Source organism: Macaca thibetana, chromosome 11 (assembly GCF_024542745.1).
Source record: "Macaca thibetana thibetana isolate TM-01 chromosome 11, ASM2454274v1, whole genome shotgun sequence".
Classification (NCBI taxonomy): Eukaryota; Metazoa; Chordata; class Mammalia; order Primates; family Cercopithecidae; genus Macaca; species Macaca thibetana.
Window position 1 is genome coordinate 39,481,533 of NC_065588.1, and position 25,270 is coordinate 39,506,802.

The 25,270-nt window shown below is 36.6% G+C and overlaps 2 protein-coding genes across 2 annotated transcripts in view; both read right to left on the bottom strand.

The window, feature by feature from the left end:
• The window catches only part of YAF2 (YY1 associated factor 2), a 1,232,548-nt gene extending 1,211,456 nt beyond the window's left edge, over positions 1-21,092 (bottom strand). Inside the window, exon 1 of the mRNA XM_050749423.1 lies at positions 21,089-21,092. The gene's annotated coding sequence lies outside the window, so the exon portion shown is untranslated. The remainder of the gene's footprint in view (positions 1-21,088) is intronic.
• Positions 14,214-25,270, bottom strand: part of ADAMTS20 (ADAM metallopeptidase with thrombospondin type 1 motif 20) — a 209,356-nt gene continuing 198,299 nt past the window's right edge. The window contains 2 exon segments of the mRNA XM_050749368.1: positions 14,214-14,586; positions 16,806-16,910. Of these exon segments, the coding sequence (XP_050605325.1) occupies positions 14,497-14,586; positions 16,806-16,910 (195 nt within the window). The 3' untranslated portion in view covers positions 14,214-14,496.

The window sequence follows — 25,270 nt, forward strand, 5'->3', positions numbered from 1 at the left end:
TAGAAGAGCCAAAGCAGTGTTTTCAGTTGTGGAACATGCTGCCTCAGAACCCGAAGAAGTCTTGCAGCTATTTTGCTCTCTTTTTCATGGTAACAGCTGTAAGATACAGTACTTTGATTTTTATCCGGATGAGATGTCCCAGCAGAACTCTGATCACTAAAATCCTTAACTCATAGGTTTCTGTCAGGTTTCTGATGTTTTTTATGCGGTTTGTCTCCCCTCCTCTGGAGTGTGTATATCTTACTTAACAAGACCTCCATCGTGTCAGCCACTTCTTGCTCATCTAATCCAATCTGCATATAACCATCAATGTAATGGATCAATGTGATGATCAAAGATGACCACATGATCCCTATTTCTTTGGAGTATGACTGTCACAGAAGATGAGAAAATTAATACAGTCTTGAGGTGAAGCATAATTGTAAATGTAACTTTTTGGGTCCAATCCATGTGGTTATTAACCATTTCTAATCTTCTTTCCTTTGGGGGATAGAAAAGAACACATTTGGAACATTGGTGGCTGCAGATCATGTGTCTGAGGCCATATTAAACTGTTCTAGCAAAGATACCACTTCTGCCACCAAGATTGTGTTGAGAATTACTATTTGGTTGAGTTTGTGGTAGTCTATAGTCATCTTCTAGGATTTGTCCAGTTTCTTCAGCATACAAACTGGTGAATTAAATGGAAATAAGATGGGAAACACTACCCCCGGAGCCTGGATTCGTTAGATCCTTAGGGGTGGCACTAATCTCTGCCATCTTCCCACAATATCACTACCTCCATAATGTGATAAGACTTCCAGACTGAGTGTGAGATTTGGAGACCTCCATCTTCCCTACTATGACAAATCTCACCCCACAGGCCAAGGACCCAATGTGAAGTTGTACCAACTGCCATGTGTTTCAATCCCAGTTGTACCTTCAGACTGGAGGAATAATCACCATTGGGACCTGTGGATCTATGGACCTATTGAACCCCCTATAAATCAGAACATAGCCAGGATTCCATTTATTATCTGGACTTCATCCTAATGGTTATGATGACACTTCAGGTCTCCAGATGTAAGTGTCAGCTCAGACCCAGTATTTAATGGTCTCTGAAATGCACAGCCATTCCCCTTTCCCTAGTGCACAGTATCTGAGTAAATGTCCACAGATGTTTCAGGGGAAGGACTGGGGAAACTATTAGCATATAAACTCACCCGGGTTTGGCAGTCTTTCCTCCTGGGTACCAAGTGACTCTTCAATCAATGGGTGTTGGGTCTGAAAACTGCAAATCCAAAAATTTGGCAAAGAATAACAGTGCTTGGTCTCCTTTGATGTCTTCTACTGGTACACACTGAGTAGTGCCTTTGTTGACTCCCCTCATATTTTGCCCCTTGAGATGACGTGTTCCATTGACTATCTCCATAACTCTCAGCAGGGCAGCCACCCTCAAATGCCACTTCTCCAGCTTCTGCCAGTACATATTGGCTAGGTCTCACAGCTCCTTCGGGAAATATCTCTTTTCCTTTGTTATAAAGTCCAGTAAGTTCCTAGCTGGGTCATGCTGTGACTTAATCCTACTTATAGGTCCAGTGGCCTAGTGCCCAGGAGGAGAAGGAAGGGCAGATACAGAAAGAGGTACCTAAAGCCTTGTGGAAGAGAGACCTCTGCATCATCTTCCAGAATGGAGGGAGTACTGGTTCGTATTAGGGAGAGGCTGGCCATTTCTGCAGGGTCAGAAAGTTCAGAAGTCTTTCAGTTGAAAACATTCGGAGGTATCAGGCCAAATGATTCTCTTCATGTGTCCCAGGGTTTCCCAAACAGGTCCTACCCTTGGTTTATCTTCTTTTTGTTTCCTTATGTTGCTAATGTTGATCTTACAAGCTGTGTTTTGCTTTTATTTAAAATTACAAAATATTCTGGGTCTTTCTTTAACCTACAAGTTGTTTGGATGTTTTGTTTTTAATATCCAAATTGCATTTTCTGACACTATTACATTTTCACATTTCTTCTTGTAGTCTGTCAATTTTTACTGCTTATATTTTGAAGCTATGAGTTTTGGTGCCTGGGTTCAGGATTGCAATATCTTTCTGATAAATATTTTCTCTGGTTGTGTCAGAGGCATTTGTACCAGAGTGACTCCATCTTGAATAGGGGCTGTGTAAAATAAGGCTGAGACCTATTGGCCTGCATTCCCAGGAGGCTAGGCATTCTTAGTTACAGGATGAGACAGGAAGTTGCCATGAGATACAGGTCACAAAGATCTTACTGATAAAACAGGTTGTGATAAAGAAGCCGGTCAAAATTCCCCAAAACCAAGAGGGCAAAGAAAGTAACCTCTGGTCATCCTCATTCCTCATTATACGCTAATTATAATGCATTAGCACGCAAAAAGACACTCCCATCAGCACCATGACAGTTTACAAAGCCATGGCAACATCAGGAAGTTACCCTATATGGTCTAAAAAGGGGAGGAACCCTCAGTTCCAGGAATTGCCCACCCCTTTCCTAGAAAACTCGTGAATAATCCACCTCTTGTTCAACATATAATGAAAAAATAAAGTATTCTTAGACAAGCAGCCCATGCTGCTGCTCTGCCTATGGAGTAGCCATTTTTTATTCCTTTACTTTACTAATAAGCTGGCTTTCACTTTACTCTGTGGACTTGCCCCAAATTCTTCCTTGGATGAGGTCCAAGAACCCTCTCTTGGGGTCTGGATGAAGGCACCTTTTCAGTAATAGTTGTTTGTAATAACTGTCTTTACCTTTTGCAATGCTTTAGGCTTAAATAATATTTTACAAATTTTAATAATTCTGCAAGGTTCATACTTACCTAAAATATCTCCTCCTCAGTCCCTTACTTTCAACTTTTGCAATCACTACATTTTATATGCATTTCTTTAAAGCACATAAGCTGGACTTGAAAAATGAAAACAAAACCAAAATTACTGATATATCTTGATTCAGTTTTACCATCTATTTTGTGCTATTTTTTGCCATGCTTTTCCTTCGCTTCCTTTATTTTCCTCCATACCTCCTCCTTGATGAAATTTTGTTTATATTCTCTTTCTCCTATCCTTGTTTAGGAGTTAGAACTTTTAATAGTCACCCTTATAATTTTAAACATGCTTATTTAACTAAAGTCTAAATTTTATCTCTCTAGTTTTTTCCCAAACAAAATTAGATCTTCAGAAAGTTTTAATTACAAATCACCCTCCTACCTCTTTCAAACTCATTGTAGGTCAGCATTTTAATTTCAAAAACAAGACATTTTTATTGTTAGTTTTTGCAGTTGGGGCTTATTCAGATTTACACAGATGTTAACTAAATCCTTTGCATTTACATTCTGAGATCAATGCCTTTATTACTGATGTAAAATTTTTAATGGTCAGTAAAGGGTCCATGAGTAGGTCATTGAGCAAGGGTCCGTGAGTAGGAAAGACAGTCTTTGTATGAAAATAACTTTATTCCACTTTTATTACTCTTTGTCTGAGTATACAACATTAGAATGACCATTCATTTCCCTCTGCACTTTGAACTTGGCTATGCATATTGTGGTTGCTGCTGCTCTATCTTATCCAGCATCTCTACAGTGAGTGGAGACCTATGTTACCCCAGCTCACAGAGTGGCCATAGCCAGAAGGTCTCTCTAAGAAAAGCTTTCAAGTAGAGCCTCTTCAAGTTGTGATTTCCTTTCCTTTCAAACAAAAACATTCTGATATATAAACCTGGCTTTGTCTACTCATGTGTTGAGGATATGAGCAGGGTTTATAAAATACTTTCCCACTTCACAGTCCAAGTCTAAATGAACCAGATAAGTTATTCCTTTTTGTCCCATTGTACCCTGCATTGACTTGAATTATAGCACTGTCACCACCAAATTCACTTACTTTGCGTATGCCTAGCTCCCACACTAGAATGTGAAGCATGATGAGGGTTGAAAAGGTATGTGCTTAGAATTGTATCCCTAGCTCTTCACAGGGTACATATATAAACAATGTTTCTTAAATGAGGCAGTGGATGAATAAGTTATATTTTCTTTCTTTTTTTTTTTTTTTTTTTCATAGTTAGGGTCTCATTCTTCTATGCTGGAGTGTAGTGGCACAATCATGGCTCACTACAGCCTCAAACTCCCAGGCTCAAGCAATCCTCCTGCCTCAGCCTCCCAAGTAGCTGAGACTGCAGGCATACTCCACCATGCCTTGCTAATTTAAAAAAACTTTTAGTAGAGATGGGGTCTCACTATGTTGCCCAGGTCAGTCTTGAACTCCTGAACTCAAGTGAGCCTCCTGCCTCGGCATCCCAACGTGTTGGGATTATAGGTGTGAGCCACTGCACCTAGCCATTGATGTTTTCAAAAGTGGGAAATCTTAGACCTACTTCTGAATTTCAGTGGCTGTATTAGTCCATTCTCATGCTGCTATAAAGAGTTGCCTGAGACTGGCAACTCTTAATTTATAAAAGAAAGAGATTTAATTGATTCACAGTTCTTCATGGCTGGGGAAGCCTCAGTAAACTTACCATCATGGTGGAAAGAAAAGCAAACATGCCCTTCCTCACATGATGATGATAAGGAGAAGTACCAAGTGAAGAGTGAAAAACTCCTTACAAAACCATCAGGTCTTTTGAGAACTGACTCACTATCAAGAATAGCAGGATGGAGGTAACTGCCTCAATGATTCAATTACCTCCCACTGGATCCCTCCCAAACATGTGGGGATTATGGGAACTACAATTCAAGATGAGATTTGGGTGGGGACACAGCCAAATGATATCATTTCACCCCCAGCCCCTCCCAAATCTCATGTCCTCACATTTTAAAACACAATTATGCCTTCCCAACAGTCCTCCAACGTCTTAATTCATTCTAGCATTAACCCAAAAGTCCAAATCCAAAGTCCCATCTGAGACAAAGCAAGTCCCTTCTGCCTATGAACCTGTAAAATCAAAAGCAAGTTAGGTATTTCCTAGATACAATAAGGGTACAGGCGTTGGATAAATACACCTGTTCCAAATGGGAGAAATTGGCCAAAACAAAGAGGCTACAGGACCCATGCAAGTCTGAAATCCAATGGAGCAATCAGTAAATCTTAAAGCTCCAAAATGACCTCTTTTGATTCCATCTCACATCTAGATCATACTGATGCAAGAGGTGGGTTGCCAAGGCCTTGAGCAGCTCTACCCCCATAGCTTTGCAGGGTACAACACCCCTCCCAGCTGTCTTCGTGGGCTGGCATTGAGTGTCTATGGCTTTTCCAGGTACATAGTGCAAGCTGTCAGTGGATTTACCATTCTGGAGTCCGGATGATGGTGGCCCTCTTCTCACAGCTCCACTGGGCAGTGCCCCAGTGGGGACTGTATGTGGGGGCTTCAATCCCACATTTTCTTTCCACACTTCCCTAGCAAATGTTCTCCATGAGGGCTTCACCTCTGCAATAAACTTCTACCTGGACATCCAGGAGTTTCTATACGCCCTTTGAAATCTAGGCCGAGGTTGCCAAACCTTAATTCTTGACTTCTGTGTACCCCCAGGCTCAACACCACATGAAAGCTGCCAAGCCTTTGGTCTTGCACCCTTTGAAGACATGGCCTGAGCTGTATGTTGGCCCATCTTAGCTATGGCCAGGATGCAGGGCACCAAGTCCCAAGACTGCACAAAGAAGCAAGGCCCTGTGCCCAGCTAATAAAACCATTTTTTCCTCCTAGGCCTCTGGGTTTGTGATGGGAGGGGCTACCATGAAGACCTCTGACATGCCCTGGAGACATTTTCCCCATCGTCTTGGCAATTAACATTTAATTCCTTGTTACTTAGGCAAATTTCTACAGCAGGTTTTAATTTCTCCTCAGAAAATGGGTTTTTCTTTTCTATCACATTTTCAGCCTGCAAATTTCCCAAACTTTTATGCTCTGCTTCCTTTTTAAACTTAAGTTTCAATTCCAAAGCATATCTTTGCAAATACATATAATTGAATTATTTTAACAGCACCCACATCACATCTGAAAAACTTTGCTGCTTAGAAATTCCTTCTGACCGATACCCTAAATCATCTCTCCCAAGTTCAAATCTCCACAGATATCTAGTGCAGGGGCAAAATGCCACCAGGCTCTTTGCTAAAACAGCAAGAGTGACCTTCATTCCACTTCCCAACAAGTTCATCATCTCCATCTGAGACCACCTCAGCCTGGACTTCACTGTCCATATAAGTTTCAGCATTTTGGTCAAAGCATTCAACAAGATTCTAGGAAGTTCTAAACTTTTCCACTTCTTTCTATTTTCTTCTGAGCCCTCCAAACTGTTCCAATTCCTGCCTGTTACCCTGTGCTAAAGTCACTCCCACATTTTTGGGTATCTTTACAGCAGTGTGCCACTCTCAGTACCAATTTACTGTCTTAGTCCATTCTCAACTTGCTATAAAGAACTGCCTGAGACTGGGTACTTTATACAGGAAAGAGGTTCAATTGACCACATGGCTGGAGAGGCCTCAAGAAACTTACAATCAAGGGGAAGAAAACACATCCTTCTTCACATGACGGCAAGAAGGAGAAGTGCCAAGCAATGAGGAAAAGGCCCCTTATAAAATCATCAGATTTATGAGGACTCACTCACTATCATGTGAACAGCAGCATGGGTGTAACCTCCCCCTTGATTCAATTACCTCCGAACAGGTTCCTTTCATGACACACAGGGATTATGGGAACTACAACTCAAGATGAGATTTGGGTGGGGACACAGCCAAACCATATCAGTAGTGGTTCAAATATTTCCCGGACTTCCTTACTAAGGCAAGTTGTCTAGAATCTCAACTAGGTGAGTCATGTAGAATCTCAATAAGCTGGGGCTTTGCCATTAACGAGTACATCTTTATTCAGTAAAGTCACTCATAAGCTTCTTTATAATAATAATAACACTGTACCACTTAATGAGGAGCACTTATATTTGAATTTGATGTGCATCCTTAAAGGCATTTGCAGAACAGTTATCCTTAGAACAGAAAAGACTAGAGGTAGGTATGTCTCAACAGAAATGTACAATCAGATACGTTTTTACTTTCAAGCAAGACTTCATATGTTTTTACCTTTGCTAAAACCTATTAGACCTTAAAGAACCAGGGCTTTTATTTTGCATGGTTGTAAAACTCATGTCTTGATCTCAAAATTTTATTTACAAACATAGACTAAAAGATTCAAAGAAGTCGTGTGAGCCTAGAAAATAAAGTTAATAATTCTATGTGGGTTATGATTTGGCTTATGGTTAGAATTAGAAAGTGACCTCTATCTCTACATTTTTGAAAGGACTGCCTCTGGCAGCATTAAACACAGACTGATATTAAGTAGAGATTGCATAGTGATCTTTTTTTCTTTTCTTCCCTGCTCTTTGCTTCAGAAACTGTCTGGTTAATTCAACACAAATTAAATTATTAAAGCATATCCAGTTGCAGCCAGGAAGAAAGGCCAAAATCACCTGGTGCATTGAAGATTTGCTGACATAGCAGCTGTGCATTGAACTTGTCAGCTTGCTCTACTGATGCATGATGCTGCCACAAGAGCTCCTGCTGCTGCCTCTGGGCCCTGGATCTAGCCATCACCAATGTGCCATCTGTCACTGGTGTGTACTGCACTGCTTCTACTTCTCAGAGTCACTAACTTCTGATGAAAATCAGTGATGGTGCATCCGACTCTTGGAACTGAGGTCATATGTCTGGATCTTAGTTGCAAGGGAGGTCAGGAAAGCAAGTGTCTGGTATTTTCAGCCTCTACACTAGGAAACGTGATTCACCTGATAAAGTGGGGCATTCATGAAACATAAGAAAAATGATGTAGATACTGAATACAAAATAAATGATGACTTTTCTCCAGGGAATGTCTCCAGCAAGATTTTAAACTATCTTTGACCTAGATTCCATGCAACTTTCCTTTTCAGTTACTTTTTCTCACACCCCTCCCTAAATCCCAAGTCTGGGATTTTTTATACCTCAATGACACTATACCTCTTTTTTTTCTGGCTAGTCCTAACTAAAAACAAAACAAAAGCAAACTCCAACACTTGCTACTTGAGAAAATTCTAGAAACTACATACCAAACTAATTATATACTGTGTGATGACAGGGACTGTGTTGACTTGCTCAATTATTCTTAGTCTAGTATCTTGGTTAGAGTTGTTTTCAATGAACACATGCGGAATGGCTTTGGGAAATTCATCTCTATTGAATTAGGCCATTAGGCAAGGCTCTGGGAAAGTTGATTCCTCTTGGCTATCCAGACCTTGTTCAGAGAAAGCAGAGAGATATCCCATCACCTGTCAAATTTGATATATTGGTGGTGGTTACTCAGGAAACTATACTAAGAGTTTTGAGGATATATCCAGATTGATTAGCAGTAGGAAATGTCTGGAATGATTAATGCCTACTCGGGGTGCCAAATGGGGGACTATTGGCACATTTCCTGGTATCTACCATCTCTGATATAGATACAGATACATTATTATTATCTTTTAAAATTTTGGTTTAAAAAAAAAGCAAAATAGTTTTTTTTTTTAAAAAAAAAATACTTTTATGAAATGATGGAAAGACAGAACCAAAAGTCAGATACTAGCTGATGGAATAGATAAGTGTTTCCCGGTAAAGAGAGTCTTCGTGCTAATGTAACTGAAGTTGGCTACACTCTGGCTTGGTTGGCACCTTCACAGATACCTCATACTGAGATCATCTTTTTCAACCATCTGGGTTATACATTTGATGAAGCTGCTTAGAAAGCACTCGACGTTACCTTCCAAGATGGTTTTATGATAGGTCATGCCGAGGCATTCATTATGTGATATGTTGAAACAGAAGAGAAATCAGGCAAAGGAAAAGAGCAGAGAATTAGGAGGAGGATCAGAGAAAAATGGAGTCAGAAGGGGCAGAAATGGTAAGCTCTAAATGAGACCAATGTTGAGAGATCTAATCCACACATTAGGCTGTGGCTAATTTTTTCCAAGGTGAGGGGTGATTGCTAATTCAGAACAGGTCAGAAGCACAGCAGTGGTGTTCAGTAGAGATGGATGGTGAGAGCATCAGATTTAAGTCAGATGGTCCAAGATGATCTATACTGCAAATAATGTATGGAAAAGCAGAAAGCCTCTTCACTTTCCCTGGGACTTGTGTTTCCAAGAGGCAACACTTCCTCTACTCCACACTACATACACAAAATGTTTGTATGCTTCAGGATTAGTTCACAAAAGTATTGACCCTACCGGTCATCATGACAATAGTACTGATAGCTAACGTGTATGAAAACTTATTATGTGCCTGAACTAGTGCAATATTTTACATATTAATATCTGCAACAAAATGAGACAGGTACTATTAACATTCCCATGAAACTCAAAGAAATCAAGTGATTTTCCCAAGATCACAGGGCATACATAAGCAGTAGAGCTGGAGTTTTGACCCCAGAACCAGTCTTCTACTAACTATAATGCTTTCAAAACTGCTTTCAATATTAAAAATAAAGGGATTTTGCTAACTGGGTCATTTGTACTCCTCAAAACATTTTTATGAAGAATAGCTCATTTAATTTCACAATTTTTATGCTGGGAAGGTAAGCAAGACATTTTTTCTTCTATTCATTTTGCAACTGAGAATACTGAAACTCAGATTGTATCAGTGTTTTGTTATGAGACCACACATCCAAAAAGTGGCAGAGCACATCAGAAACTCGGGTTGTCTTAATTATAAAACACTAGGTATAAAACTGTGACAGGAGTATATCTTTGCTTTCACATATGTAAGTTGAACAGTTTTCTGCATCACGAAAGTGAACAGTAGATTGATAAGCTACCCCTGAACAGTTTTTTACTCTTATTAAATACCAAGTAGCTTTACACATTTAACAAATAGTAACTCCTAACTAGTGCACCAGACACAATTTATACATATAAACTTTCACAGCTGAAAAGTACCTTAGAAGTTATTTGTTTTGAATTTCTCATTTTATAGCTGAGGGAAAAAATACCCAAGCGGTGAACTTATTCAATGTTGCCTTATTCATGACTGCTACACCCTGGTCCAGAAAGCCTCTGTTCACATTCCACATTTCCCCCCTGTAGAGAATAAAAATTCCTGAAAAAAAATTATTACATGAAAAGCTTCTTTATTTTCTCCTGGAGGTCAAGGAAGATTTTATATTGTTAAGAATGTTCTCAGATTGAAGTTGCAAAAAGAACACATGTATGTATGAATGTAGGATATTAATATAGATGTCAATATCAATGTTAAATTGGGTTAAAGACGTCTCAAAGATAGCTTGCCTAATGCATTGCAATAGGTGTGCCTCAAGATTTCCAGGAAAGTATGGAAGAAATTAGGTTGGCAATTTTTATTGATTCTTCTGAGGAATTGTTATGGCCAGCAGATGCCACTGTTGTCAGTGTAACTATTCTTTCAAGTTTCAAATATGGAAAATTACTAGAAAAAGGGGTAAGTGAAATGTAGCAAAAGTAATTATGTTATCTTTTAAAGATTAAGTAGTGCAAGTACTGTATAATTGAATCCTATTATTTACCTTTTAGCAAAATAGTAAACACTTAGCAAATAAAGACATTCTAAAATTATAAGAAAAAAATTAACGGGAAAGAATGAGTTCTCTATGTTTGAAAATAGTACTCTTTTTTAAAAATCAGAAGTTCATGCAATGGCCAATGTTGATTGATAGCTACATTTAGTAGCCAAGATGTATTTTATCCTGATGAGTGACATTGAGGGAGAATAAAATAAATAAATTCTGTTCCTTTTTGTTGTTATAGCATCATAAAACAGCTTTATATTTTTCAAATCTGTACACAGTTGTGAACAAGTTGTTTTTGCAAAATTTATTATATTACTATCTTCTATTTCCATCAATGTTTGTACATGATGTTAGGGGGTTTTGTTTGTTTGTTTGTTTGTTTTAAGAGACGGTCTGGTTCTGTTGCCCAGGCTGCAGTGCAGTGGCATTATCAGAACTGACTGCAACCTTGACTTCCTGGGCTCGAGCAATCCTCCCACCTCAGTTTTCAGAGTAGGTGGAATTACAGATGCACACCACCATGCCCAGCTAATATATAAAGGATAATTTATAGTATCTTATTTATTTTAAAAGACATGTTTAGAACAAGAATTTATATAAAATTGTATTTGAGGTTTATAACACTGAAGGTAGATTATGATAAGTTAAAGATCTGTATTGGAATTCCTAGAGCAAACACCAAAAATAGAGAGAGAATTACCTGTTTACAATTTTTAAAATTGCAGTACTGACTTTATTGACTACAATCTCTCAATATCAATGCTACAATTAGAAAAATCAATAAATATATAGAAAAGATTTAAACACTATGATAAACTAACTTGACATAATTACTGATTGGACAGGAAAATGAGATATTTTTGTTTTAATATAGAAGAGAGGCAAACATGGTTTTTGAATGAAGAAAAGGAACCAGTGGTGAGAGAAAGGAAAGGGAGACAGAATAATCAACGGAAAGAAGTCCTAGAGAATTCAGAGTAGGGGAAATCAAAGGCAGAGGTTGAGTGATTATCCTCACACATGAGCAGGGTAATTGTTTCTCCAACAGGGCATGAAAAAAAGAGAAAATAGATGCAGGGAGCATGCCATCTTAAATGTTAAACAAGTAAATCGTTATAAGTTGTATATTAATATTTGCAACTAATTTACGGTACAATACAAAAGCATGCTTTTTGGCAAGAGATTCTCAAATGTTTTAAATTATATCCACATAAAGCTGCTTGGCTTTTATTCAGAAATATGACTTTTTTTTTCTTTCTCTTTTTTGGGGCAGAGGAGGTGGAGAGGAGATGTATAAGTGGCAGGAAGTTGAAAGAATTTACTTTCAATGGTTTTCTTTCTTGTAAAATAGAAAATAATGCTACCTTCTGAGAATTTGGGGTTAGAAAGGAGACAAAATATTTGAGCAAAACAGCAACACTTTGACATAGACACTGTGAGGACAAAGAAAATGAACTTAAAATAACAGTCCCAAACTGTAAACTTATATTTTTCTTGTTCCCACTCTGATGATAACTTTTAAAAAGCCCTTTAACTTAAAAAAAAAAAAAATCCTAAACCAAAACTGACAAAGAAAATAAACAAGAGATTCTCAGAAAAAGAAACCAAATGTAAAAACATATGAGAGATCCCTAGCTACTCTGGTATTCAGATAAATATAAATTCAGACAATGAAATACCATGCTATGTCCCATCATATTAGAAAAAAAAAAAACAAAACAGAAATTCAGGTGTCAATGAGAATGTGGATCAACTAAAATTTTTATTCTCTTCCAGTGGTAATTTAATTTACTTAACCACTTTGGAAGTACTTGGGCAAATTCTAGGGAGGTTGAAGATGATGTATCACAAGGACCTGCTTCTTGTCTTGGGAGAGATTGTTAAGTCCCCACCCATTTCCATAGATCTGGCCATCCTGCCCTGCAGGAGCACATTTCTCTGCCCCCACTGCGTAGGACTTGGTCCTGTGATCTGCTTTGGTCACTTGAATCAGAGTAGACACCAATAGTCCTTGTATATACAAGCTTTCAGAGGCATTGCAAGCTGTTGCCAGCTTTCCTGCCAGGTTTCCTCTGCCATGAGAAGGGCAGAGATAGGAGCTGTGCTTCATCCTAACTGCACAAATTTGATTAGAAATTTCTTAGAATTGGCCGGGCACGGTGGCTAACGCCTGTAATCCCAGCACTTTGAGAAGCTGAGGCAGGTGGACTGCCTGAGATCAGGAGTTCAAAATCAATCTGGCCAACATAGTGAAACCACGTCTCTACTGAAAATACAAAAAATTAGCTGGGCATGGTGGCAGGAGCCTGTAATCCCCTCTACTAAGGAGGCTGAGGCAGAAGAATCGCTTGAACTCAGGAGGCAGACGTTGCAGTGAGCCGAGATTGTGCCATTGTACTCTAGCCTGGGCGACAAGAGCAAAACTCTGTCTCAAAAAAGAAAAAAAAATTAGAATTTCTAAAGTGTTTAGAGTTATAGACATTTGCAGTGAAAGTTCTTTTTTTAACATGTAAAGACAATAAAGACAAGGTGCTAATGAATCATAAAAATATGTTTATTTAAATGTTTATAAATTGTAAGATTCTAAATATGCATGAAAACATTCCTGGAAAATGTCACACATTTTGTATTAATGTTTGTAACTGGCTTAAGGCACATAATACAAAATACTTCTTTTGACACAGACCTCTTCAAATGTTTATTTAACCACATTGGAACAAAATTGCATTAGAGCTTTATATGGCACAATACATCTGTAATAAATGTTTGTTTGGGAGAAAAACACTTTGTGGGTAAAACAAGTACACTAGTATTCACTGGGAAAAATCTATTAGTAGATTCCACTGTGGTTTTTTTTGTTTGTTTTTTTTTGTTTTCAGAGTAGGTCTCCATAGAAAAATATTATTTGTCTACATGTCTTTCAAAAGCATATTATTATATAATACATGGTTAAATTATCTGCATGAAAAAAACTCTTAATACCTGAGAATTTGCCATTTAATAGTTAATTTTTATACTCCTTTATGTTCTGACTTTGAGAAACCTCTGATATAAAATAACTTAAACATCTCTAATAAAACTTTTACATATGTAAATATATTTTTATGTTTACCAAAATAAGATCTTCAAAATTAAAAGAATTCTCACATATTTCATTAATAGAATACAGTACATAACTTTGAGAAAATAAATTTTTAAAGAATATATATACACACACAAGAATTATAAAGGCAAAACAGAATATAAAATTATAAAAACAATGTATTGTTCTTGTAAGTACAATCAAATTTGAGGTAGATCTTAAAAATTAAATTATATCATATCTTTATTATACCCACAACATTTTTTATTTACTATTTACCCCAAACATACATTTTTAATACACAATTTGTACCTCATTTTGAGGACTATTTTTTTAATTGAAGCACCGTAATCCACAAGTAAAAATTAAAGGAAAAATAAAACAAGGTATCTAAACTGTATGAGTAGAAAGTATAATGGCTCTGTGCTTTTTTATGTAACTATTGATTTGCTACTTGTCAGAAAGATTAAATAATGTTTATAGCAATTTTGAATGTTTATTATCCTAATATTTACTTGCTTCATTTTAGCTAGTAGAATAAACATTTCATTGTACAGTACAAAGCTGAGCAGAGATTTACACATGTGTTTATAGGTATAAGATAAGTGTGATCCAGTCCAAGATGTTAAGAGCAGCACTGTCTTGGTATAATTCATTCGATCCTGGTATTCTCTATTATAAATTATTATGTTCTTTAAAAAAATCCTGATTAATAGAACCTTATTAAGCAGTTATTTGAATCCCTGATGAGCACCCTGAAAAAAGCGCAGAGACATATTAGACCTGGAAATCTCGGGAAGGGAGAAATAAAGAAATGAGCACCCATTATTTGAATGTTCCAGAGAATATCTCCTCTTTAGGGCATGCATCCCCCTTCTAAATGTTCATATGACTTGAATTGGGAGACCAGTAGTCATGTGAGGAAGACACTTTCCACAGTACCCTCCACACTTGCCGAAAAATCTGGTTCCATCCTGAAAATTGGAAGAAGAAATATAGAAGAATCTTATACAAGCTGATATCTGCATGCAAATAGCAGAAAAAGCAAATGCTTTGAATCATATGGCTAAAATCATTAGAGGTTTCCTATAAGAATTGCATTTGAGGTCAAAGATCATACCCTTTTGATATTGTTTGAACTGGTGGACATGGGAAAGTTAAAGGATATTAGATAACCTGAGATTCATTTTAGCTAATTGAATATTATATACCATACTATAATTTAGACAATTTAAATCTCAATTAAGATTTAAATCCAATCCACATATTTCAATCTCAATCCACATATTTTTCATCTAGGTCTCTATTTGCTTCAGTGAGTTTATTAAAACCTCTCCCAATTTGCTATCCAATATTTACATAAATTTACATAATGTTCTCTTAGACCAAATAAAAGAAGGATATTGTATAAACTTGACTTTAAAGGTATATAATTCATATTCTATCCCATTTATTTCAAACATCTCGTGGAGGCGTTAGAAACACACTCTGGAGAAAAGTATAGAAGGTGGTAAAATGGAGAAAAAAAATTAAAACTGTGCTGAAAGTAGTCATTAGAATTAGAAAAGAACTAAAATGGGAGATTGTTCCATAAGCAGAGCAGTTCACTGAGGAACAGGTGACAGAGGTGGGCTGAAGTGGGTTGGTCAGGACGTGATAGATGCACTCTCGAGATGCCTTACATTTTTAGGTCTAAAAGTGAAGACTGAAGACATTTCTAGAACACGACACAAAAACAGGTTGAACTCCTATCATATCTGGAAAAGGTAATTTTTAAAATCTAAGGGAGTAAAGATAGAGAAGAAAACTGCAGGTTCTGGGGACATTTTGAGATGGAAGAATGTTTTGAGAATGGAAGCTTTTGAAGTTACCTTTTCTTTCTAAAGCAATTTTAGCTCTGGAGAACCTGAGTACACAGAGAAGGGAAAGGCAGTAAAATCTCAGAGTTGAATAATTCCCTATTCCCTCTGTTGTAGTAAGAACTCAATCTTCATTAAACTTATTGGCACAGGAAAATATGTTTGCATTTCTGTAAGTATATCTGGATTTTACCAATCAGTTTCACACCGGGCATCAGATCTCAAGAAATAGTTATGTGCAACCTTTATGATTGAGATAGAAGTTCTCAATGAAATAAATAATGAATTAATATTTAGAATAGAAGTTAATAAAAACACAAATCTTTTGTTAAGTAAAGCCCAATTTTATCATCTTCAGAAACAGAATGTTTTAAAGGCTATGACTATCAGAATACTGTTTCATTTATGAGAAATATTTATATAAATAGGAGTATAACAAAAATCACTTTTATCATAAGAAATAAAAAGCATAAAACATTAGAGTATACAGAGGTTGTTGCTGGTGCTAATTTACGTGTAATATAAGTGGGAACACATATAACCTAGATCCAGATTTACTATGGGCAGGGCTATGTTATCTAAGACACAATAACCGTGAGTAATAGAAAGCGTTTCTTGAAGTGTACATGTTGGAACACCATACCTGCAGAAAATTAAGTGGATTCTATTTGGATAATACGACATGTGCTATAGTTATAATAATTATATAAATAAACTATACAAATAGTTATAACTATATATATATAAATACTACATAACAGTCTATATTTTTACAAATAAAATAACAACGTTATCTAGATAAAGACAGGAAAACATGAGTACAACATAAATACATAATCCTAATTCCTGAAAAAACTGTGAAGAATATTTGTTAAATGACAAGGGTCTCCAACACCACCCCCATCACTAAAACAGTGAGGGAAGAAAACAAAAATTAACACTCATTTTGAAATATTAAAACCTGTAAACCTTCAGTAATTAAAGTATAGTAAAAAACATACCTTTTTTGAAGACCTGTATTTCAAGTCATTAGCTCCAAACTTGAGATAGACAAAACCTATATGTCCTGGCATTTGGCAATTTATGTTCAGACATCTATAGCCCATATATGGATTCATAAGTATACAAAACCTACACATGCACATTAATACAAATGAATCCTGTTTCATTTCATAAATTGATGTTGTGCTCCATTATATATAATCTACCCATTATATGCAATAACTCTTTAGTCATCAATTTCATACAAGTTTACATTTAAGGTAGAGAGCCTTTAATGCTAGCTCACAGCACAGAAGTATTTCAAACAGGCTTTTTGGTCCTGCAGGACTTACCTCTGATCTCCGTATGCTGACAGAGGTATAACTCCCCTGAGCAAGCCACTTTGCTGTGTTGGATATCTTCATCCCAGTTCCTGCTAAATTAATGCTAAACTGTCCCTGGATTGTAAATAAAACAAACAAAAATAGATGGAATTTATAAATATTTAAGAATGCTCTTGGCTAACAACATCTGAACAGGAATTATATAAGGATGGACTCAAGATACTCTTCAAGGGTCTTTTATAAAATGAAGGAATATCGATATAACCTTACTGTAAAGAAAATGAACCAGTTAAGGACTTTGAAAATTGATTACAAATAAGTCTTCTGAATTGCAAGTGACAACTGAATTAATACTATATAATGCTATTTGTGGAGAAGTAACTCTGCCCAACTCCAGGACTCTATGATTTGACAACTAGAGCTAATGGTCCTGTAGAAATTAGTAAATCCTGAAAGAAATAGCGTTCATGGGGACCAATATTTGCTGCACTTTAACATTTCTACACTTTCTATTTTTGACCCTTCATTGCTAACTTCTATGATGTTTCACCTATTTGACGTGTTTTCCAGAATCTCTGTTATTGCCCCATTCCTTTTGTGATAAGAATATTACTTCTTAACTCACCACACAAAACTATCTAACATAATATTATTGTCCTGGCAATTATATCCATTTTAAACACCAAAAACGGTGTTTAGATGTGTGATGCCACATGGTTTACACACATTATGGTGTGTGGGTCCCCTATGAGCTTTGTGATCTAATTCTTTCCAAGTACAGGACCATTTTTATGTCAAAATATTTCAGACTATCTTTGTTAACTATTAAATTGCAATGTTAACTGAGAAAATGTGTGATTAAAATAGGTAACACTTGTGTCACATGTATATAATTTTACAGTACAGATTTAAACATTGAAAAGTAGAACTTATAAACAAGTTCAGTCTACTGACAATGTTCAGTATGCATATAGATTCAGAATAATACTAAGACAGTCTTCAATTACATCACAATATCTCAATGGCTTAAGACTCATAAATCTTTAGCAAGACTGTGACGAAACACTGGATTTTATATTATATGAATGAAAATATTATCTTGTCATAAAAGCAAAGTCTAAATAAACTCTATATAATGTGAATTATTAATATTGCTAAAACAATTAGATATCAATTTAGTCATTAACTTGGATTTCTTAGCAATCTTATATTGTATATTTCTCATTTAAAAACAAATAAAGATCAAATATTTGTATAAAACAACGACAATAAATGGAGAATTTTCCATTGCAGAAATAATTAGCTTTAGATAAATTTCAAAGACAATTTATCATATACAACATCACTTGGTTATGAAATTTAGAATATGAACTCTATGTCAGCTTCATTGCTATATTCCCAGAGCACAGAACAGGGCCTAAGTTCTCAATAAGTGTTTTCAAATGGATGAATTAAGTGCAGCATTAAAAACATTAAATAGTAGTATTATAAAAGTAAATACACAAATACATATATAAAACTCTTCAGACTCTATAATAATGAGTGACACTAAAACTAGACAAAGTAGTATTTTATGTTCACAAATATTTGAATAAAAAGAATTGATTCTTAGGATATATTATTCCATTTGATACTTAATCAACCTGATACAGGTTTTGCACTGTATAACTCCAATCTCACATTCCTTCTCAGATAGGCTTTTCACCAAATAAAGTTATTAAAAAATGAAAATATATTCTATCATGTAAATTTCTTGTAACCAGATGCTCCTTGAGTGCCCGGATTGGACCATGCAACCTAATACCGTTTTTCCATTCTTCCATTTGTTCTCTACCTCCTTGATCAACATGCCTTAAAAATATTCAAATGTATATACACTAGAAGTAAAAGGAATGAATCTGATGGACTACCAACAGCCTTAGGTGGTCATTAACACAATTAGTTGAGTCTAGAACTATTGATTGTTCCATTTCTCTGGACTAATTTTCATGAGCTTTATTTCTGTTCTTAGTCCTCACTTTAAAAACTACATAATACGATCTCAAAAAAAATGGTAAAACAATTATCTGAAATTTGGTATGATGTTGACGGAGCTGAAAATACATCTCACTCATTTGTTCAAAATTAACTGACTGGCAGAGATGGTGTCAAGTACCATAAGAGTTCAGACAGATCTCACTCTAAATCTGTCAAGTGAAATAGCATATGTACCTAAAAAAAGCAATTCAATGACAGAACTATAATAAATAAGTGAATAAATGTGTTAATTAATTCCAATACTTCATTTAAGATTAAAATTTAAACCTCAAACCTAATCTTTAACCTAAAAATTGTTCAACACATAAGGTCTCTCTATCTCTCTGTCTCTCTCTCTTTCACTGTCTCTCACTCCATACATACATATGTAGTGTGAAATGTCAAGAGAGTAGATACGTAGTATGAAACTTATCTCCTCTTCTACCCTCCTGACATTTTGAAGAAGCAGCCACTACACAAATTAAAATTTCAGCAGCCAAATCACAAATGGAAGGTAATATGATTCAGAAGACCTAGGAATTCAATAAATTGGAATGTTTATTCTTGAGTAACTGGCTGTGTCAAAGAAAAAGGTAGGTATGGGTATAAGATAGAGGAGAAGCATATAGATAGATGCAAGTTTTAACGTTTCACTTCTTGGATTGACTGGTTGGTTCATGTGTGCTCATTAAATAATTATGTTTTAAAGTTTTTAAATGTACTGTACACATTTTATTATGTATGTACTCTATAGATCTAATATAATACCAATACAAATTTTCTACCCAGAATCTTTATAGATACAGAGAGTTGATTCTAAAATTTATAAAGAAAGGCTATGGATATAAATAGTTGAGATAAGCTTACAAAAGAAGAATGGAGCTGGAGGACCCATACTACTTTAACACTTATCATAAAGCTATCCTAATCAAGACATATGGTGTTGGTGAAGACAGACACATGTAGATCAAAGGAAAAAAAGACCCACATAAATATGGCCAGTACTTTTGACAAAGGTAGAAAGGCAAATAAGTGGAGAAAACATTGTCTTTTCAACATGTGGTGTTAGAACAATTGGGTATCTATATGTTTTTGACTCAGATGAAAAATTAAGTCTATAAATCCCCCAGACTTAATACAAAATTTAATTCAAAATAAATTGTAGGTCTAGGTGTAAAGCATAAAACTATAAAAAGTTTTTGAAGAAAACTTCCAAAAGGAGAAAAATCTTAATAATTTGAGTTTATTTAATGATTTCTCAGAAACGAGTCTAAATGTACAGTCCATAAAAGAAAAATTTGACTTTATTAAAATCGAAAACTGCTTGGTGAGAGATACTTAAAAGAAAGAAAAGACAAGGTTTGGACTAGAATGCCATATCCAACAACAGACTTGTATCCAGAACATATAAAGAGCTCTCGAAACTCAACAGTAAGAAAACCAACATCCCAGGTTTTAAAATGAGTAAGACTTGAAAATGCATATCACCAGCTGGGTGCGGTGGCTCACACCTGTAATCCCTGCACTTTGGGAGGCCGAGATGGGTGTATCACCTGAGGTCAGGAGTTCAAGACCAGACTGGCCAACAGGGTGAAACCCTGTCTCCACTAAAAATACAAAAATTAGCCGGGCGTGGTGGCAGTCGCTTGTAATCCTAGCCACTCAGGAGACTGAGGCAGGAGAATTTCTTGAACCTGGGAGGCAGAGGTTGCAGTGAGCTCAGACTGTGCTGCTGCACACCAGCCTGCGTGACAGAGCATGACTCTGTCTCAAAAAATATATAAATAAATAAATAAATACTTAAAAATGAGCATAAAAAGACAAAGGACATAAAAAGAGAGCAGGGGTAGCAATGTTGATAAAAGACAAAGGAGAATTTGAGTCCCCAATCATGAAACTATGACAAGGAAGTGCTGAAAGTAATAATCCACAAAGAAGACATAACGCATAACAAATATTATGTATCAAATCATACAGCAACAACTTTTATGAAGCAAAATCTATGAGATATGCATGGAGACACAGATAAGGGAGGGGACCACCCCTCATATTGTCTTGTGCCCAATTTCTGCCTCCAAAGAAAGAAGAAGTAAAAACTAAAAGGCAGAAATGAAATCCACAGGCAGACAGCCCAGCGCCACACCCTGGGCCTGGTAGTTAAAGATCGACTCCTGCCCTAATCGGTTATGTTATCTATAGATTACAGACATTGTAGAGAAAAGCACTGTGAAAATCCCTATCCTGTCTTGTTCCAATCTAATTACCATTGCATGCAACCCCCTGTCACATACCCACTGCTTGCTCAATCAATCACGACCCTTTCACGTGGACCCCCTTAGAGTTGCGAGCCCTTAAACCAGACAGCAATGGCTCACTTGGGGAGCTCGGCTCTTGAGACAGGAGTCTTGCCTATGCTCCCGGTTGAATAAACCTCTTCCTTCTTTAATCCGGTGTCTGAGGAGTTTTGTCTGCGGCTTGTCCTGCTACACAGACACACCCTAATAATAGGAAAAATCAATATACCACTTCCAGTAACAAGAGCGATCAAGTGAACAAAAGGACGTGATTTAAACAATGTAATTGAAAGGGTAGATCTTATGGATATATATTAAACTCTACACCTTGATAATAATGAATACATATTCCAAATATCTCACAACTGACTTTTAACATTCAAACTGGATGCTGGCCATAACCCACTGACATTAGCCAAATATGATTATTTCTCTTACTTTTATGTAATTACCAACCAGTTAAAGAGATCCACATTACTTTTGTTTTTAAAAGTTTTTGTGGCTTTGCAAAAAGTACAAAACATTTACTTTACTTTTGACATATGCATTCTAAAGCCATACCACACTCCTTAATTTCATCTCATATTGCAATGTGGCAAAGTTTATTTTCCCTAAAAAGTGCCATATGTGTCCATACTCATTTTAGCGTTCCTATCCCAGACTATCCTGTCACATGCAAACACAGAGGATGGGGGTTTGATGAATCCCAAACAACAGTATAAGTTCTGTGACATCAAACATCTGGAGAGTATTCATGCAGATGCTGTGTAACATAACACAGAATCTGGTTTATATATTGACAGAACATCTCCAAAAATATTGGGCAGTTTGTATTTTTGGTAACAGTAGCCTCAAGCAGATAAATACAGGCTGAATATAGAAAGGCACAGCTCCTTTTGACAGCATGTGTCTATGCCCAATAACATCTAATTTTGGAAATGGAGCGTTTCTGAAATTTGCGTTTCAGAAATGCCTAGAAAACCATGCAAGGGAGACATCTCGCCCCAGTGGGCAGGAAGAGCATTTTATTACTGGTTCTGCCTATGACTTTCTTAAGGATCTTGGACAGACTGTTAACATGGAATGTCTGTTTCTTTAGTTATAAACTGGGTAATCTCAGTTTACAGCTATATAACTTTTTCAAGATCTTATAGGGAAAAAAGGATTACAGAGAAATTGGAGAAACGGAGTTAGAAAGAAATGGAAATAGCTATCTTATTATTTAAAAACCTGATTGTGCAAATATCTCATTCAAATTTCATGTACATGAAGAAATATTTTATTTGTAATAATTGGGTTTCTGTTCAGATATTTCCTATAAGGAAAGTTCATTAATAAAATAAAAGAAAATTTGATTCCATTTGACAGTTATATGATTTACTTGTATATGCATCTCCTGAGATTTTCTTCATGTCTCATTGACCAGACCTTTCCCAATTCAACGAGTAATGACAAGGACCAGATTTCCAGAACTGGGTGACCTTTCCAAAGTAACAACATTTGTTAGGCCTTGTATTAGCAGACTAGGTTCCATTGTCAATTTACTTATCTCTAATTACATCAAATATATGACCAGAAGGCATAGCTTAAAAGGAGGATGGGTTGTTGGACAAGTTGACCAGTCTTGAGATAGGTTAACCATTGTAGAATGTATAATCGCCATTTAAGAGGGTTGGAATGGATGTGTCACCAACAAAAGACATCTACATATCAAGGAAAAAACTGTTTAGAATGTTAAAAGTTTTAGATTACACATCCTTGACTTAAGAACAGGTATAAAAAGAGACAGTGCAGGACTTCAGGAGAGGAGGGGCTCAGCAGGGAAAGGACAGTCCTGGGAAGGGAACTGAATAGAAAGTAGTAGGTCAGAGTCACCATGTTAGAGGTAGGTATTCATCACCAATATGGGTGAAATAGGGAATTGGAAAGAAGAATGGACATAAATAGAGCTAACCAGCCTCAAAGATTGAATGAGAACATAGGATTCCTCTGCAAAGTTGCCTGCCTTTAAAAATACAATCATGTGAGGAAGCACTTCTAGAATGGTGATGTGAGGAGCCCATGGACACTCTCTCCAGTGAAACAAACACGACTGGTGAAAATTATAACTATAACCACCACTTAAAGTCTCTGAAATTTGTTCTATGGTTATATGGAAAAGGAAGAAACATTTATTCAAGAAAATGTATTAAATCTAGGTAAGAACAGTGAGAATCTGTGGCATCTGAAGCATGGCTCACCCTCTTTTCCTCCCGCCTCAGCAAGATGATCGTTCTAATCATGGTGAATGTAGTTAAGGATATAGGACTCCATTCCCCCCAGCTCCCTGTTAAGGCTATGGTTTCTCTTTGAGAGGGGCAGGCCACCAGCATTTCTCATTCCACCCAGCTCTGTACTGCAGAAGTTGAATTATAGGCAAGAGTAGCTGAGAGTCTGAAGCTCCCTTCTTCCACCCGGTCCCTACTCACAGAGCAGTCAGTCCACCCCAGGCATGGTAGATCAAGCACACTAGGCCTGAAATGTCCCCACAAAAAATCACTGGTAAGGCAGACACGCCATGCTGAAAAGGTCAAAAGTCAAGAAGACCAGGGATTACTGCCATGACTCAGCACTCCATTTATACAGCAGGGGTGTTACTCTGAGGAATGGGCCACTGTCCCTGTCCCCAGATCCACAGTATTGCAGAGCTTCTTCCCAGGGAGAGAATCAAGTTGTAAAAATAGGAAATTCACTAGCTTTTCCTATTGTGACTGAGCTTATTTGGAATAGAACCTGGAGAAGTTCAAGTCTAGGTACTCTATGGAAAAGAAGATTTTAGTGGTGTGTTGTTAAGAGGAGGGTAGTAGCTCAATGAAGGCAAATGGTAGATAAGATTGAAGTTTAACAGAGAGAACCAGAGAATGAGACAACTAACAAAGGCTCTTCTTGGGGACTTTCCTGATCTCAGAGACAGACTATAAGACTAATTGAGGCCATGGGGTCTCAATTTAATTGGATCAGATTATGGAGTTATTTGTGTCCCCAAAATATTGTTGAAAGAATAGGGAAATTGTCTAGCAATGAGCGGAGCTCTTGCTAAGCATCCTATCAGTAGAGACAGACCATGGACAAACTCAAAACAGTTTCAGGGAATGAGAACTGAAGAAAGCCCAGCTAAGACTATTGTTATCTCTGAAGGAGAGGAGCATCACGGTCACTGTGCATGCCCAAGACTGTGCCCACTGAGGAGCACCATCAAAGGCTGCACACTACAAGAGAAATAGAATTCACTGAAACAGTTCACTCAGGTAATTAAAAAAGCACACAAACAAAGAAGCAAACAACAACCATAACAAGAAGCCTCAGAAGGGAGGGTGAAATCAGTAATCACTGTTGCTAAAATATAGTTACCTAAAATGTCCAGTTTTCAACAAAATTTATGAGGCATACAAAGAAACTGGAAAGCATGATGCATACACAAGAAAAAAGTCAAGAAAAACTTCCTTTGAGATGTATCAGATGTCAGACTAAGCAGACAAAGACTTCAAAGCAGCTAATACAAATATGTTCAAAGGACAAAAGAAACCACGTTTAAAAAAGTAAAAGGAGGTATGATAACTGTGTCTCATCAAATAGAGAATATCAATAAAGATGAAGATATCATATTTCACAAAGAGTCAGAGGAAAACTCTGAAGATGAAAAGTACAATAATCAAGATTAGAAAATTCACAAAGGGGGCTGAAATTGTCTACTGGATCTAGTAGAATTGGCAAACTTAAAGGGATGTTAATGATGCAGTCTGAAGAACAGAGAAGAAAACAGAAGAAGAAAAATGAACAGGGCCTCAGAGGAATGAAAGGACACCATTAGGTGCACCAACATATGCACAATGGAAGTACCAAAAGGAGAGAAGAATTAAAAAGAGCAGAGAATATATTTGAAGAAATAATGACTGAAAATTTTCCAAAATCAGTGAAACATATTAATTTACCCATCCAAGAAGCTTAGTGAACTCCAAGCCAAGTAGACACAAAGAGAGGCACATCAAATATGACACAGTAAAGATATTGAAAAATAAATACAAAGAGAAAATCCCCAAAAATACCAAGAGAAAAATGACCACATCCATGCAACCCAATAAGATAAAAGCTGACATCTATTATCTACTTAGAAGTCAGAAGGCA